The 16,364-nt window shown below is 39.7% G+C and overlaps 1 protein-coding gene across 1 annotated transcript; it reads left to right on the forward strand.

The window, feature by feature from the left end:
• Window positions 1–12,619: 12,619 nt before the first annotated feature.
• On the forward strand, window positions 12,620–16,116 carry LOC133777779 (ATG8-interacting protein 2-like). Its single transcript, XM_062217515.1, has 3 exons — window positions 12,620–12,972; window positions 13,679–14,516; window positions 15,692–16,116. Exons 2-3 carry the CDS (start codon window positions 13,689–13,691, stop codon window positions 15,794–15,796), a joined length of 933 nt encoding a protein of 310 aa, XP_062073499.1. The 5' UTR covers window positions 12,620–12,972; window positions 13,679–13,688; the 3' UTR covers window positions 15,797–16,116.
• The last annotated feature ends 248 nt before the right edge of the window (window positions 16,117–16,364 follow it).

Genomic DNA, 16,364 nt, shown 5'->3' on the forward strand with positions numbered 1-16,364 from the left:
ATTTGAAGGGTGTGACCAGAACTAGAGTAAAGTTACTAGTGGGCCAAGTGGCCAACATTATGTTTGAGTTACTCTTGTAGAGAGGATCAAAGGGAAAATAATTAAGTGAACCACATATGGGAAAATTGGGAGGAAAGTCTTAGCTGGATTAGCTAAGGACTATGCAGTGTCAGGTATGAGTTTATTGTGGTATAAGGATCGGACTTGGGATCCAATGGACACTGGGATTAAATGGGAGATTCTAGATGAATCTTATACTACCCTCTTATTCTATTCATTCAGGAATTATGAAGATGTAACAGAGTCTGAAAGCTTTATATTGGAGGCCTAGGATGGAGTGGGACGTAACTGAATATGTGACAAAGTTCTTAACATGTTAGCAGTTCAAGACAGAGTAATAGAAACCGGTAAGGCCATTGCAGCCTTTGTGCATTCCATAGTAGAAGTAAGAGAACATCGCAATGGATTTCGTGGTAGGGCTGCCCAAAATAGTGGGTCAACATGATTTAGTTCGAGTCATTATGGACCAGTATACAAATTCAACTTACTTTTATTAGTAAGAACGAGTAATGCAGTTGATCAGTATTTAGACCTCTATGTGAGAGAGGTAGTACGCCTTCATGGAATTCGAGGTCTATCATATCAGATAAGGACCCTAATTTTACTTCCAAGTCTTGGGGAAGGTTGTAGAAGGCGATGAGTATACAGTTGGAGTTTAGTACAGTTTATTATCCTCAGACTGATGGTAAATCAGAGAGAGAATTATCCAGTTATTTGGAGGGGCACCTTATGAGATGTTGTATGGTAAGGAGATGTTGTATGGTAAGGAATGTATATCGCCCATTCATTGGGATGAGGTGGTTGAGATGTTATATTTGGATCCTATGGTAGTTTAGAGGATCATTGAGATTATTGAAAGGTTAGAGCTTGAATGGTCGCCTCCCAGAACAAAAAGGAAAGCTATGTTAAACTGAAATGCAAGAACATGGAGTTCCAAGTGGAAGACTGTATCTTCCTTAAAAGATCACCATGGAAAGGGGTGAAGAAATAAGGGCAAGTTGAGCCCTAGACTAGTAGGACTGTTGGAAATCCTGATTAGGATCAGTTAGGTTGCCTATGGATTGGCCTTAGCTTTGACACTGTCGGGCGTATACAATGTATTTCATATTTCCATGTTGAGGAAACATCTGTTAGATGAGACTTATGTGTTGAGTTATGAGAATCTGGAATTAGAGGTTAAGTTATCCTGTGAGGAGATAGCCAGTCCAGATATGAGACAAAAAGAACAAGGTTCTGAGAAACAAAGTTGTATCTTTGGTTAAGGTATTATGCAGAAGCAATAAGGTCGAGAGAGCGACCTGGGAACTGGAATCAGATATGCGGGATTGATATTCCAGGCTACTTAGTTAAAATTTTGAGGATGAAATTTTTGTAAGGAGGGGATAGTTGTAACGTCCCAAAATTCCTAATAAGGCTTAGGGCCTTGATTAAGGAGCTAGGATGGCAAATTATGGAATTATGTGATATTTATGTGTATCATAATGTGATTATGTGAATAATATTACAATATAACTTGATAAGCATGTTTAGGTGTATTAAATATGCATGTGGGCCCATCTCTATTTAATTGGGCAATTTTCATAATTTGGCCCGTTATCGGTATATTTGGCATATATGTGGTATGTGTGTGGTACTACATTAGTATATGGCTATGTTTGGGTTACTCGGCATAAGACGATCCTAGGGAGCAAGCTAGTGGGAAAGTCACAACGGGACCCAAACTTGACTCGGAGTGAGTCAACAGGTATATTGGGTATTTAGCACATTAACGGGATATTGGGTAATGGGAATAAATATTTGATGATAAATTGGGAGTTAGTGAGATCAGGGGGGAAATTATGGGAATTTTGACTATTTCACCCCGAGGGCCGTTTTTGGGACCCTGAGCATTTTGATTTGCTTGAGGTTACTTAAGCTCAAAGTAACCTGTTAGAATTATAAAAGAACGTTAAGAATGTTCTCTCTTTCTCTCATTCCATTTTCGACACCCGTTCGCATTTTCGAAGGAAACTCAAGTTTTAGGACTTGGATTCAAGCAAGGATCGAGGCATAGCGATTCTAGGGAAGATTATAAGCTTATTAGCCAAAGGATTTAGTTGGGAAATGACTCAATCAGAGAGTTTTAAGTTTTCAATTTTTGAGTTTTTAAGCTTTGATTGGATTTTACGTTTTGATGAGTTTTTGGATGATTTGAGACTTGGATTTTAATGGTTTTGGATAATTGGATATTTGGAAACTTTGATTTTGAGATTTGGATGTGTTTGGATAGGTTTTTGGAGGATTTTAAGTGGGAAAATCCTTAGAGCAGATCAGAGAAGGACAGTTGTCAAACATTCAGTTACAGGGGATTAGGGAGGATGTCTTAGCGGGAGTAGCTAAGGACTATTCTGTTTCTGAGGTTGGTTTGCTTCGGTATCAGGGACGGATATGTGTTCCAACTGATGAGGGGATCAGACGAGAGATACTAGATGAGTCTCATATGACACCGTACTCACTTCATCTGGGTACCACGAAGATGTACCAAGATCTACGGACGTTTTATTGGTGGCCTGGGATGAAAAAGGATGTGGTGGAGTACGTTGCCAGATGCTTAACTTGTCAGCAGGTGAAAGCTGAGCATCAGCGACCAGCAGGGTTGCTTCAGCCTTTGGGTATTCCCGAGTGGAAATGGGAGGACATTATTATGGATTTTGTGCGAGGTTTACCCAAAACAGTGGGGCTTCATGACTTGGTGTGGGTGATAGTGGACAGGTATACCAAGTTAGCCCATTTTCTTCTTGTAAGATCGACATATACTGTGGATCAGTATGCTGAGTTGTATGTGAGGGAGATCGTACGTCTCCATGCGGTTCCTAAGTCTATAGTGTCAGACCGAGATCCTATCTTCACCTCCAAGTTTTGGAGTGGTTTGCAGAAAGCTTTGGGAACTCAGTTGAAGTTCAGTACAGCCTTTCATCCTCAGACTGACGGACAGTCGGAGAGGACGATCCAGGTGTTAGAGGATATGCTCACAGCATGTGTGATTGACTTTGAGGGTTCATGGAGTAAGTACCTTCCGTTGATTGAGTTTTCGTATAACAATAGTTATCAATCAACGATCGAAATGGCTCCCTGTGATTTGTTGTATGGGAGGAAGTGTAGATCACCCATTCATTGGGATGAGATGGGTGAAAGGAAGTATTTGGGGCCAGATATGGTTCAGAGGACAAGTGAAGCTATAGAAAAGATCCGAGCTAGGATGCTCGCTTCTCAGAGAAGACAGAAAAGCTACGTTGATCCTAAGCGTAGGGACGTGGAGTTCCAGGTTGGGGACCACGTGTTTCTTCGAGTTTCACCATTGCAGGGAGTGATGAGGTTTGGAAATAAGGGCAAGCTAAGCCCTAGATTCGTTGGACCATTTGAGATCTTGGAAAGGATTGGCCAGGTGGCTTACAGATTAGCCTTGCCACCATCGTTGTCTGGAGTCCATGACGTATTCCATGTTTCTATGCTTCGGAAGTACGTCTCAGATGTAACTCACATATTGAGGTAAGAAGATTTGGAGTTACAGACAGATTTGGCTTATGAAGAGCAACCGGTTCAGATCTTGGATCGGAAATATAAAGTATTGCGGAATAAGACGATTCCTCTGGTCAAGGTGTTGTGGAGGAATAGTAGGGTCAAGGAAGCGACCTGGGAGCTTGAGACAGTGATGCGGGACCAGTATCCCAAGTTATTCAGGTAAATTTTGAGGACGAAATTCTCATTAGGAGGGGATCGTTGTAACGACCCAAATTTACTAATGAGGCTTAAGGGCCTTGATTAGTGTGTCGGGAGGGCATAATTGGAATATATGTGATTTAATGATTAAAAGTATGTTATATGACTATTTGAATATTTGAGATGCATGACTATGTGTATTAGTATGCATGTAGGCCCTGATTAGGTTAGAAAGGGCATAATTGAACTTTGGCCTGTCGAGGGCATAACTGTATATAAATGTGATAAATTGTTGAGACCACATTATTATGTGGATATATTTGTGATCTGTGATTCGAGACGATCCTAGTGAGCGGTTAAGCGAAAAACTCACGGTGGGGATTTATACCCGGCTCGGGGCGAGCCTGGGGGTATAAATGGGAATTTAGAGAATATATTGGAGTCCATTTTGACATTTAAGAATATAATTGGTGATTGGTTAGGTGTCGGGAAGTAAGCGGTAAATATTAGAGACATTCGAGGAATTAGCGGGAATTGGGTGAAATGACCAAAATGCCCCTAGGTGGATTAAAAGATTTAGAATTAAAGGGGAGGGTATTGTGGTCATTTGGCATATAAGGATAGGTATAACTCAGGGTATTTTTCAAGGCTGGAAACTCTTAAGGAAAGATATAAAAGAAAAGAAAGAAAAAGAAGGGAAAGGAAAACAGGGTATTTTTCAAGGTCGGTTTGGCTTTCCCCCATCAGTTCTTGAGGTCCTTTGGAGCAGAAACTCGGGAAAAGTTTGGGCAAGGGCTAGAGGCTAGGATCCCTATTCTAGCTTGAGGGATTGGCAAAGCAATTCACTCAGTTGAGGTAAGACTTTGAAGTTTTCTTCAGTTTCTGGTTTTGGTGTTGAACTATGATGTCTAAGTTAAATTTGATGGAAACTCTAGGGAATTCAAGCTAAGAGTTTGAGGAGGAGTAAGCCAACGAGGTGTTGAGACTGACTCAAGGTCGAATCTCCATTGAAGGTATGAAATTCTAGCTCTAATTCTGAGGTTTTGGTTGTTTTGCTGAAGTTTCTGAGTTTGAGGTTCAACCATGGTGAATTTTGAGTTTAGGGGTGCATGTGTTTAAATCTTGTATGGTTGGGATGCTTGGGGTGAGTTATACATGTTAGTAAGCTTGATTCTAGGTTTGGTGGAAGTTTGGAGAAGTTTTGGTAAGGTTTGGCTCGGGGAAAATCGAAGGAGGGAAAAACAGCATTTGCTGTTCTGTGACTAGCGCTACAGCGCTAGCCTTTGGGAGCTGTAGCGCTAGGCCAAGTGATCTGGGCGATTTTGGGCTCTGCTTGTAGCGCTGTGGCGCCCTCCTTTGAGCGCTGTAGCGCTACCCTGTTTCCAGAAAGGGGTTTTTGAGTTATTTTTAAGGGTTTTTGCCCGGGGATTCGGGGTTCGGTTCCACCACCCCGTTTGGTGGAATCGGGGCTTCCCGAGGGCTCGGGATTGGTCCCGGGGCTAGGTTTTGGACTTGAGGTTTGGTAATGATTCTGATCTATGGTTGTGACTAGGTGTGCGCTAGGGCTCAAGAGGGATCGTGCTCAAGGATCAAAGTGAACGAAGCTAGCAAATTTAAAGGTCAGAAAATTGCACCCGGTTATGTGTTTGTGATGGGACTTAGTGCTCCCGATATCTGTATAATGTCAAAGATGGTATTATGCCATGGGACATGTGATAAACAGCCTAAGGGTGCCGTATACAATATTTGCGCACAGGGCGCGGCTTGGCCACTGGTAGCCGAGGACAACTTAATATTCACTGAGCTCGGTTTACGCGGGCCGGAGTCAGTGAGATAAATAGAGGGTGCGGCCTAAGGGCGCTAACCCTAGTTATCATTTGTGATTAATTATTGATATGAAATGATATGTTTGGTATGTTGAATACTTGATTATCATGGATGTTGGGTTTATTGAGAACTTGCTTATGTGATATGAGATAGTGAATTGTTTATTGATTGATTATGCTCTGTTGTTGTGTTTTCTTGCTGGGCCTTGGCTCACGGGTGCTACATGGTGCAGGTAAAGGCAAAGGCAAGTTAGACCAATCCTGAGATGGAGAGGTGGTTGATCTTGATCATCTATCGGGGGAAGAGTTTCATCTACCTCATCAATATCCATTACCTAATACATCATATTTAAGAAAAAACTAATCAACAAAGCAACACACAAGCCTATAATCCACTACAATAGAGTAGCACACAAGCCTATAATCTACTAAGTAAAGGCATGCACGAATAAATTCTTATAAACTAAGAAATCATCAACCAAACCATATGCAATGAATGTAATTTATTGCAATGTAACAAATCCAAACTTGAAATTTGTGGTGCGTTTCCAAGATTTCATTAGGTGTTTAAAACATTTTTATTCGTAGTTTAGTATGTTATATTAACAGATTTCATATATTCTCTTGAATTGTACACATAACTCCTACCAAAGCATGGTAGGTGTGGACTGGTGTGAACCACAATGAAACCCAGGCGCTATCAATGGTCGTCCTTTGGTCAGCAAAAATCACAGGACATTCTAATTACACAAATCAACCACTTCTGGTGTGAAATGCTGTAGGGGAAACCCTTGATATAGGTACATACAATACATGTACACTCATTTTGTTTCTTTTTATGCAAATTAAATGATCATTTCTTTTCTACCACTTTATTTTCCTCTATCTAATGCTACATATTCTATATAAACATATTTATATATATAATCACTTATACACCTTTATTATGATCTGCACTTAATTAAGACTACCGAATATTTATTTTCATTCAGACTACTTGTTTCTTCAACCACTTCGATCATGTTTATATATAATATAATATGTGTGAGATTTGAAATTTGACAAATCATGATTATAGCATTAATGTTTTAGAGAGCAGAGGCAATACATAGTTACTATAATTATTGCCCTTAATTTTGATCTTATATTTATGATTAAGAATTAAGATTATTGTAACAGCAACCAAAAAACTAAAGCATTATATCTATACATACAATGAATGAGTTTAATGTAAATATACATACATATTTTAAGTGATAATGAAGCATAAATTATATGTTTAATGCTCGGGTTCACTCACAGTCACTAGGAGGAGAGTTGGCTGGCTGGTGGTGGTGTTGTGGCAGCGATGGGAGGAGGTCCCTCTTGGTGGCATTGTGGCTGCGCGGCTGGCGTGCTCCTTGAGTACGGCTACAGGAGGGAGGCGAGAGAAGCTACTCCTGTTACGTGGCTGGCGTGCTTCCTGAGTATGGCTATGGGAGGGAGGCGAGAGAGGTGGTGTGGTGGTAGTGGTGGTGGTGGATGGACTTGGCTTGTGGTGGTGTACGTGAGTGAGGGAGGCGAGAGAAGAGAAGGGCTGCTCCTCAAATGGGTTTTCTGCTGCCGTCATTCCTTTCGTGCGTGAGAGTGAAAGAGAATAAGAAAGAAAGAATTGTTTTAGGGTTATTTTTAAGATTTTAGTTTTTTTTTTTAAATTAATTTTGGTCGGGTTCGAGTCTAACCCGAACCCGTGCATGGCCAAATTTGAAACCCGAACCCAACCCGACATATGTCGGGTTGGGATCGGATTAGGCCCAAAATGAACAGGTTTTCCAAAAATTTGGGTTCTCGGGGTTCGAGTCAGTCTAGTTTTGCGGGTCAAATGTTCACCCCTATATGTTATAAGCTAGGTTGGCGCTCGGTCAGATGTGCACACGAGGGTGCAGGCTAGTGAGCATGTTGATGCCTATTTTGTACGACAGTGGCATTTTCATAAATATCTTCAATATTTCCCGAAATGGATGGGACTTGGTAGGTTCCATAATGAAGGGTCAATGAACGCAATGGTGCGATTAGATTTGGGAGATTCGGATAATTGGCGAGCTGAGAGCAAAATATGTCTCCCAAGAAAAAATCATATATGTTCCTGGTAGAAGGCTAAAAGCTCAGAAGGCTCTTTGTAGGGGGAGCACCTGGTGTTCGTTCTCCACCACCCCCTGGCGCAGGTGCGTCAAGTGGGCCACTACTAATTTGAAGGGCTAGAAGGGCGGGCATATGAGGACCACGAGGGGACTCATATGTCTCCATGAGTAGGAGTACTCATGGACATTACTGGGCCACCCCGGTAGTGCGTTGAGGTGTGCTGCCAGAGGTTTATGGGTACGGTTCTCTTGGCTTGCTAGTATGCTGCTTGCATGGAATGTGACCCAAACCTTCGAGAGACGTCGTGGCACGCCATGGCTACAAGTCTTGACACAAGATGGCACGGGAAGTCATTCGTGGGACTTGCTAGCATACATGCATTGAAGAGTGCGCATTGCTTGAGAAGGACAAAGGTCTAGTGTAACGCCCTGGTTACCCCAGAACAGTTACGGTGAACAGTGAACCGTAAATTTGACTCGCTACCCGAGTCCTTTGGTTAAAAACGTGATCTAGGTACCATTAACAGGTTAAGGTGAAAAACCAATAAAAAGGAAATGGTACATTTCATTAAGTAAATAAACTGCTCATGAGCCTTTTAAAATGTTTACAAGTAGTTTGTATTACAAAAGAGTTGCTACAGTTCCAAATATACAATCCCTGCCGGCCTAAGTGGCAAAAATAGGGTAAACCCCTAGTCCCTCTGAGAACTCCTTGACCGTGGCAGTCAAGCGGCCCCGTATGTACATCACATCGCCCAAGCTCTCCACTCAAGGCTGGCCAAGCTTTTCCTTTCCTTTACCTGCACCACATAGCACCCATGAGCCAAGGCCCAGCAAGAAAACATAGCAAAACATGATATAATATCAACAACGATCATAATAACCATTCAGGACTATCAGTCCAACAAATAGGTGACGATAGCCAAAAGTCACAATAATGAGCATCGCACCCTCTAGCCATGTGACGATAGGGTCACCAGGGCTTAACTGATAGGTGATTTCCTTCATAAGTTTGCTCAGGACAGGTGCATGGTGACTGGTCACCAACATAACCTTCCTCACGACTCTAGAGTCGAAACTATGGAAAATGTCCCTTAGCCACGTGACAAACGGTCACCGGGGTCATATACCTTGGCTATAGTCATCTGGTCATATACCAGGCAAGCGCTTATAAGTTCTTCGACCTTGGGGTCGGTCCCGCATTAATGCCATAGAGCCATTCAATGCGTGAACATCGACTTTAGAGTCGGTCCCTGACTAGTCAGTGTCTCAAACAGGTAATCAGCGTTCACTAGCATTTAACATGCAATCCATGTCCACATAAGTCAACCAACATGCCTCAATATCAAACCATGCAGGTCATATACCTTGCAACTGTATTCATACACGGTTTCCTTACCTCTGGTTCGAGTGAGAATATTATACGAACGACCCCTGAGAACGATCAACCTTTAAAACCCCTTGACGGTCACTTGGTCATAACCAAATTATAGAATTTATCAATAAAAATGATAATCGAGGGTTCCCAAACCAAATCCCAGCCCCCGAGACATCAAATACTACCCAACCGGGTACTAGGTCCAACCCCGAGGCCTATGGTTTGAATCCCCAAGCTAAAAACCACATTTTAACAAAATTGGCCTTAAGGGCCGCGGCCCCCCTCTGCTGCGCCGCGGCACGCCCCCAAACAGAGAGCCTCCCCACCTGCCAGACGCCAAGGGCCGCAGCGCTCCCTTGCTGCGCCGCGGCGCCCAGCCTAGAATGGCTAAGTTGGCCACACGAACCAGTTTTTTCCCCTGAGCTCTTTCCTCTCAAACCAGCCCTTCAAACCCTCTCTAAACCTCTTCCAAACACATAAGTAAACCCCCAAATAACACCCATAGCTCACCCTCATCAAACCCCAATCAAAACAACATAAAAACTCCCTTTAATCCTCACTCCCCACATCGAAAACCATGAACTAAAAACTTAAACGAAAACAGAGCATCAGCTGTGCAAAATGGCCAAAACTCACCTTAGAATCTGTTTTGAACCTCCCTTACAAGCTGAACCAGGCCACAAACTCAGCCTTTAAGTTTCCCCTAGCTTGAATCCAAGAGGATGGTGTACGGGAAAGGAAGATGAGAGTGCCTCTGTTTTGATCTGTTTATTCTACAGCCTTCAGCCATTTAAAACAAGTATATCCACCCCCAAAATGACCAAATTACCATTGTGTCATCCTAAGCCTTTCAAGCTACTCTAGGGGTAAAATTGGTACTTTTAGCTTAACCCGTTAATTATAATTAACGCTTCCCAATTCCCGCTAATCTCAATATCCTCAAATACCAATAATCCATATCTCGTTACCCTAAAATCCCCGGTAACGCTATAACCATCAATATCACCCCGAGACTCACCCCGAGCCCCGAGCTCAAACCTGTTATGACCAAACTGATAAATCATGTTTAAAGATCGTCTCATGTCGAAATACTCGAACCAATCCACATTATAATGTGGTCTCACAATATATCATTAACACGCAAAAAAATATACAATTATACCCTCAACGGGCCAAATTACCAAAATACCCCCTGTAAACCAATGTGGACTCACATGCACGCATTTAACATCATAATATAATACAATTCTCATAAACATGCATAAACACATTTAATGGCATAATTAAATAGTTATGGCCCTCCCGGCCTACTAATCCAGCCATTAAACCATAATAGGGAATCCGGGGCATTACATCTAGTGTGTGCTACTAGTCTAGTAGCTAGTCTTTGAGGTCCTGCCAACATGCGTGAAGGCATGGTGCCTTGAGGATTGGACCATGGACGTATGGGAGTCCTTGGTCTGTGACGTGAGCTATTCGGATAGTATCGAATGAGGCATGATAAGAGATGTTGGCACGTCAGCTTGGTGTTGGCTCTTGGCCATACATGCTACTTTGGCTTGCGAATGTTTGGGTGAGCATCGATGTTGGGATTTTCCTTGCCATAGTGAGAACCTATGGACAATATGAGTGTCTTGGCTAGATAGCCTTGATGCATGGTTGCAGTCATAGGTGCTTGAGAGCATGACTCAACAGGAGTTGTTCGAGAGACGGAAGTGTGCAGAGGCACACGGTCGCGCGAAAAATGTGCCCATTGTTATTTGAATGGTTAGAAGGCTGACCTTGGCTCAGAGGAGTCAAGGTGCTGCACGGGCATTTCCGCTGTCAAAATGTCAGCCCATGACACAAAGCATCTTGATCGCTCAAACCTCAAACTACCTCCTCGACCTCACCATATAAACCCTAGTTTTGAAAACAAAAATCCATTTTCTTTATTCTCTCAAGTTTATCATCCTAATCTTCTTGCCAACATCATGTTATATTATTTTATATAAATAATATAATATTGATCAAATGACTGTGACAAATAAATTAGGGTGCAACAAAATGTCATTTTGTCAATCGGTAATATACAAAGGGAAGTTACAAATCTGGTTACTGATTTGTAACTCCCAAAATATCACCATAATCAATATGTAAAAGAAGTTACATATTTTTTTATTTGATTTTCATGTGCTGTAATATTGTATAGCTGTTAGGGATGTTATTTTAATAGCCAATAAGTGTTTGGATGTTACAAAATTGCACGGGAGAAGATTTGAGACATTTTGGCAGCTTGTAACCAAAGTTGTTACTTGGGGTTACAAATTAGTAACTTGACAGTTTCAGTTTCGAAACATATTTTTGATGCCTTGAACGTTGTAACACCCTAAGTAATCCCCAAATCATCACTTTAATTCATAACACACTCAATTTATCATTGGTAACACCCAATGTGTTGGTAGAATTTGAAAATCAATTGGTAATCTCAAACTCTAGACCATTTTGCTCACTTGAAACATACTTGTAATGACATGCTCATCTTTAGAACACTATGCTGAGTATGAGAGAAAACTTCATAAATTTTTAGGAGAGCATTTCTAAAGAGTATTCCTAAAGTGTTCTTATGATGGAGAAAATAATTTTTAAGACAAAGATTTTGAACTTTGTTCAAACCTTGAGAACTTCATCGTCTACCTCCTATCCTTATGATTATTTATACAAATTATGTAATCTCTTCGCATCTTTTCTTTCACCTAGGTAATATCATTAATATTATATATATTTTATGTTAATTTTGATTCTAATAATCTCCATTCTTACTAACAAAATCAACTTCAAGCCAATTTTAATATTTCCTATATTCAAAATAGTAACATTTTTTTTGTAGCACAAAATAGTTAAGATTAGAACAAACATTCCCCTCCCCTCCCATAAAGAAGAAGATGATTTTTAAAACTTAAAGTCACCATATTTTATGTTATGCCATCAGGACAAAGCTTCAACACATAGTGTGACATTAAGCTGTGTCAATATCATTAAGATCAGGTGAATCCATCAAATATGCGTAGCCTCATCATCATTATTCCAAATAGGTTCGTATATATATAGAAATCGGTGGTATATGATCACCATGGTTTCATTACAAGTGTTCAAAGAAACAACCAAAACTCAATAATGAAAACCATAGAAATGAAGATGGGTAAGCCTAACATATGGATATAAACAACAAAGCGCATAGTCCAATCTTTCAAAACCCATGACTACCCGCTTCTATAGTTTTTTAAAAATTCAACAATACATATTGGTACAGGGAAATTCAGTAATCAAACTTGTCAAAGTCCACCATAGTGAGGTACACGTGGCGTGAAGATAGCGAACTCAAACTCACGTAGCAACAAAAGGATTTCCCACTCCCGTCACATTAAATTCTAACCTCTAATCGCACGCTAAAGCAAGCAGTTTTTCCGATTTGGCCTCCACAGCCAGAACAATACTTCCTACTTCTTTTGTTTCCGTTCACTGTAGGCCGTAACCCATACATATATCAACAACAACAAAAACATGTCACGATCAATCTGGACCGTTCATCTACGTGAGATCATCTTAATGGACGGTCCATATTTAACAAGCAGAAACGTAAAACTGTCCAACCCAAACTGCAACTTACGATAGCCGGTTACTAATCCAAACGTTGCTAACAGAAATTAATCTTTACCGGTACCGCCAGTTTCGTCATCCATAATAATATTTGTTACCCCTATCATGAAAATTTTATTGTATTGAATATCCGTACAATCTACAACTTGTAAAGAAAAATTCTCAGAAAGCTTTTTCGATTTTAGAAGTTGTCCGCTTCTCGAAGTCTTAATCCGATCGACTCAATTTAGATCTAGTCTCGTTCGACTTGGTGAATTATTTTGATTCGTTTATCCTATTCGATTCTCTCTGTTTTTCTTATTTTTGTCTGCTGGTCTGAATTGAATCGGTCTATGATGTTATTGTGGTTTTGATTTTGTTCTATTCCTCAGGTTTTTGTTGGATTAGCTTATGTTTTTTTTTATTGCGATTCCATATGATTTTGTAGTTATATATGCGGGTAAAGGTACTTCTGGGGGTTTGTATTATTTTTTCTCGTGAAAGTTATGTTGGTCTGGAATTTTTTAGTGTTGTTTTTCTCTTTCTCTTTGTTGATAGCTATTGGAGTTGATATTATACTTTTAATAAGAGTCTGTCGCTTGGTATCATGATTGCATTTTTTTTTCCTTTGAGATTCTCTTTTTTGATATCAATATTTTTATTGGGTTCCTTCCTATCATGTTTTTGAAATTAGAAATAAACATTTAGACCCCATTTGTACTCCAGAGAAGAATGTTTTGTCAATGTATGGTGAAGTCTTTTATCAAAAAATCTATGCGATCCTGAAGAAATAAAATTTGCTTATTTGCTTCTGGAGTGGCTGTCATATCTTTTTGGTGATTTGATTAGAGTGGTGCACTTTATTAGTGGAGAAAGGGAGCACTACAATTGTCTTAGCTCACACGTACGCAAAAATACTAGAGATTTTTTTTTCTTTTAATTATTGGTTTAAATTTGGTTATCTGAAAAATCCTTAGGTTCTGGAAGATGGCAGACAAGGAGGAGGGAGAGGAGATCACTTCTCGTGGGAGTGAATGGGAAGTTGTTTCACTTACAGCATCGACATATGCTGCTGCCCCTGGTCCGGAAGAAGTCGAGTCAAAAGATAATGACAAGGGCACATATGGAGTGGAAGCTGAAACTTCCCGTGCTTTGTTCATGTCAGGGCATTTTGTTTTTCCACCAAGTCAGCATGAGAATTTGCCCTTGGAATCTGATAATGTCTCAGTTTATGATGAACATGGTGATAAAGATGTGGTATCTGAATTGGCTGCTGAAGAAGAGGGCAGATCTAGTGGTAAGGATGAAGAAAACTGGACCTTTAAAGAATTGACTATAACAGATGAGTTTCCAGGAATTCCCTTTTTTGATGAGAAGGGCAATAGGCTACCCTTTCATGGTACGGATTTTGAAGAAGGCACAAATATTCCAGGATTAAATCTAATTGAAGAGCAGGATGTGTATAGTGCTGCCAAGTATAGTTCTTTCCAAACTGAAACAAATTTAGTTGGTTCAGCACCATATGGCGAGGAGACAGCTATTCCTGAATATGTTGAACCATCAGAACAAAGCTTAGATGCTAGGGACTTAACTCATCCTTTCAATGATGACAAACATGATGGTTCTGGACTTCCATGTGAAGCTTGGTGGAAAAGAGGAGCTGCTTCTTTATATTCTCAAGCAAAAGAAGCAAATACATTTTGGTCTATCTTTGTTGCAGCAGCTGTTATGGGCCTTGTAATTCTTGGGCAGCATTGGCAGCAAGAAAGATGGCAGGCTCTGCAACTTAAGTGGCAGTTCAGCCTTAATAGCGAGGTCTGTTGATTGCTATTATTCCTTTCTAATGCAAGTTAACATGAATAGTTGCTTATTTTGCTGATTGGTTTCATGGAGCTTTTGTTTTGTTGGTGAAGATACAATGGGATATAAGGTTTTATGACTTTATTTACATATGAAGTTAAATTAAGATATTTTTTCTTTATTGTGATTTTAATTTAACTTTTATGCATTTATGAAGTTATTATGATACTGACCTTTTTCTTGTGATAATAATCTGCAAGGGTATCTATAATTACAGTAGATAGAGCAATGATAGGGGAATTAATAATGAAAAAAGTGGTAAAGGAATTGATTTCTATGGACTGGTTCATGTTTGAGATGTTTGTAATGCTATGTGCTTGATTTTTCTGCTATTTTAGATATATATATATATATGTATGTATGATACTTTAATGACATTTGTTTGCTGTCAAACATTGAGAAGAATGTGGGTTTCAAAGTTTTTTCTTTATTATTTAGTATAAATTAACTGATGAATCACTCTAATAGTTAGTTTTTGTAATTCTCTTTCCAGTCATAGTGGTTATCTGTTCCGTACGTTGTCATTGTGATGAAGTTGTGCCGTGAGTGTTTTGCCTTGATTTTTTAAAATTAAAATAATATTTGCTCAGTTTCTAGTATCCCCAAGTTGTAATTGTTTAGTTTTTGGGGTAATTACTAATCATTAGATGGTGGATTTGAGATAATTGAGGAAAAATCATGATAGTATTAAGTGTTGAATCAATGTGTATATCTGAATGGTGAGGTATGTTCATATTCACGTTGAAAACATTACCTGATTTAAATTTTGGCGATGTTATGATAATCTGCAATAGTTCAGGCCTTTGTTCAGATTATTGAAGCATAAGTGTTAGTTTGCATGATGAGTTTTAAAAAATATATCTTTAATTCACGATAAATGTTTATGTTACAAGTAATATGTGCCTTTTTGGTTGTTCTCTATCTCATCAATGTACATTTCTCAATGTAGAATGAAGAAACGGAATTCGTCAATAATGCTCAGCTATTGTTGGGACATTGATTTTTTAGTACAGTTGCTTAGGACCACTTCTAATATTTTGGTCTATTTGTTGTACCATTGTGTTCCTTTTCTTTTTCTTTTTTCCTTTTAAAAACTAAAATTAATGGAAGCATCTTTTTGTTATTGGCAGAGGGCAGGCAGAGTGTTTGGTCCCATTTCTCGATTGAAAGATGTGATCGTGGGAGGTCAGCGCCGTGGTTCCCTCATTAGAAGCAGCACATCAAGTGAGAATTAAGATGTTGACATCGTCCCCAAGAAAAGGGCCCAACATTTCAAGTAAGACTTCTCAAGATAATGACGACAAATGTAAGAGGCAAAGGGGAGATATGTTAGGTTGTGATATCTCTCTAGTTTGCTGCAGTGTGGTACACATTTTCTTCTTCTCTTTCCTAAAGTTCCTCCATGGAACCGTGTTAAAAAGCTTGATATTGTAGTTTATTTATTTGCTGTTGTATTTCTCTGAATTTGTATCTGTATGGATATTCAGTGTTGGCATTGACTCATTTGTTTATCCATGTAATATGATTATGCTCCTCCATACGGTAGTTTAAAGGATATAGTGTGATCTAAGCTCCAAAGCTTCATATCATTGACAGCTTTGTAGGCATAAAGAAATTTGTGCACAGTACTAGTGAAATGGTTGGCGGGTTGATGCTTTTATGAGCTAAGCATCTAAACTACTAGATTGTTGTGACAGTTATTGCCCTGAAAACTGAATGTTGCTTCACTGTATTTGGTATGAGGAAAAAGTAAAATTACCTTCCTTAATTGTACAAAATGCTGGGGGATATAAAAAAATTTGT

Source organism: Humulus lupulus, chromosome 5 (genome assembly GCF_963169125.1).
Source record: "Humulus lupulus chromosome 5, drHumLupu1.1, whole genome shotgun sequence".
In the NCBI taxonomy this organism is placed as follows: domain Eukaryota; kingdom Viridiplantae; phylum Streptophyta; class Magnoliopsida; order Rosales; family Cannabaceae; genus Humulus; species Humulus lupulus.